Here is a 1,578-nt window from a genome sequence, read left to right as displayed (position 1 = left end):
ATCCTTTTACGATCAAATAACATCACTCTATTCAATATCTGACGGATACTATTGACAAACCTACCCCATTAAATCAAATGGGTCACACGGAAGAGAAAGACAAATTGAATTTCTGTTTTCGATAAACTAAAATTTAGCCATCATACAAAAGACTAAAATCTAAAAAATATTTTAAAACACTTATTAACAAGTCCCAATAAAAAAAACTAAAATTTAAAAACCATTTAGAGCTGAAACTAAAATATAGAAATCATTAAGAGCTCTTTAATTAATAGTTACATTACATACCAAAACACAAGGATTGAATAGAATGAAATGTAATAGTAATCAAAACCTACTAAGACCTTCTACCTAACCTATCCCTTTTTTTTTGCTCATTTTTTCTTCTCAAGCTCTTCTAATTCTCATAAAATGTTACCACCATTTTCTTCACAAAAAACATGTCACCACCATTTTTTACTCAAAAACAATTTCCTAGGAAAATGATAAAAACATAGATACATTGATACAACAAAACGGTGGCAACATATGATGAGAAGAGTTGTAACACAACACGACTAATTATTTACAAATACAAAGGAATCGGTAGTTGCGGTGGCTTTAGCGGTGGCGGCGGCTTCTCGACAGTCACAACAATGTTTTCCGGCCGTGACGGTTGACACGGACATGGCATCGCTATGAACTTTGGCACATCATCCCCTGGCATCATCACTGAAAAACTTTCTCCTCTGTTTTGCTTCAATTCCTATAATCAATCCATCAAACAGCATTAGAAACTATATTCTAGTATGTGTCACAAGTTTTCTAACAAAAAATTCACTTTAAATCCTCTGCATCAGCCACACTGGTGTAATATCGACTGCAGAGTTACTAATTTAGGTTTAGTAACCCTGCAGTATTATACACCGTGTAACGAATGCAGAGGATTAAATTTATATTAGAACTAATTAAAAGGGCTGTTTAATACGTACGGTGGAGTAAAGTTTAGATTTATTTGATGAATGACTTTGAGGATCAGAATCTGAAAAAGATTGGCGTAAGGAACGAACTTTGTCCCAATGGTAGCAACAAGAGAGGATACCACTCAAGCTAAAAATGATGATCAAGAGAAGGGCAGTGCCCAAAGGGAAACCAAGGGATGGTCGAGATGCATCCACGTGTGATGGTGTAAGATGATCTTGGCTCTCCATTGTGTTTTGTTTTTGTTTTTGTTTTTGTTATTGTTTTCTCTAGCTCCTCTTACACTCATGTGTTTGAGGAACACAAAGAAGGAAAAGAAGGGAAGGAATCACTTTTGGAATGTGAATTTGGAGGGTATAGTGTGTGTTTGTGTTGGTGGTGATGGTGAGGTATTTATATAGAGTATGGAAATGGAAAATTTAGAGATAAATGGAAATGGGATTGGGTAGTTACGTGTAAAGATGGGATATTAAGTTGTTAAGTTGTTTAGTATCTTATGTCATGTGAAGTCCTGCCCATAGTACGGAAATATTGTAGGGTCCATGTTTGGTGTTTGTTTTTCAATTTTGTTTCGGTGATTGTTGAAATTAGTACTTGAGAAAGTGTTGTTGACAACCA

At 35.0% G+C, this 1,578-nt stretch overlaps 1 protein-coding gene across 1 annotated transcript; it reads right to left on the bottom strand.

The window, feature by feature from the left end:
• Positions 1-242: 242 nt before the first annotated feature.
• On the bottom strand, positions 243-1,340 carry LOC11440494 (uncharacterized protein At5g65660). The gene is made up of 2 exons (XM_003628797.4): positions 972-1,340; positions 243-745 (listed from the first exon to the last, which is right to left on the bottom strand). Exons 1-2 carry the CDS (start codon positions 1,188-1,190, stop codon positions 566-568), a joined length of 399 nt encoding a protein of 132 aa, XP_003628845.1. The 5' UTR covers positions 1,191-1,340; the 3' UTR covers positions 243-565.
• Between the last annotated feature and the right edge of the window lie 238 nt (positions 1,341-1,578).

Source organism: Medicago truncatula, chromosome 8 (genome assembly GCF_003473485.1).
Source record: "Medicago truncatula cultivar Jemalong A17 chromosome 8, MtrunA17r5.0-ANR, whole genome shotgun sequence".
Classification (NCBI taxonomy): Eukaryota; Viridiplantae; Streptophyta; class Magnoliopsida; order Fabales; family Fabaceae; genus Medicago; species Medicago truncatula.
This window is presented reverse-complemented; position numbering and strand designations above follow the sequence as displayed.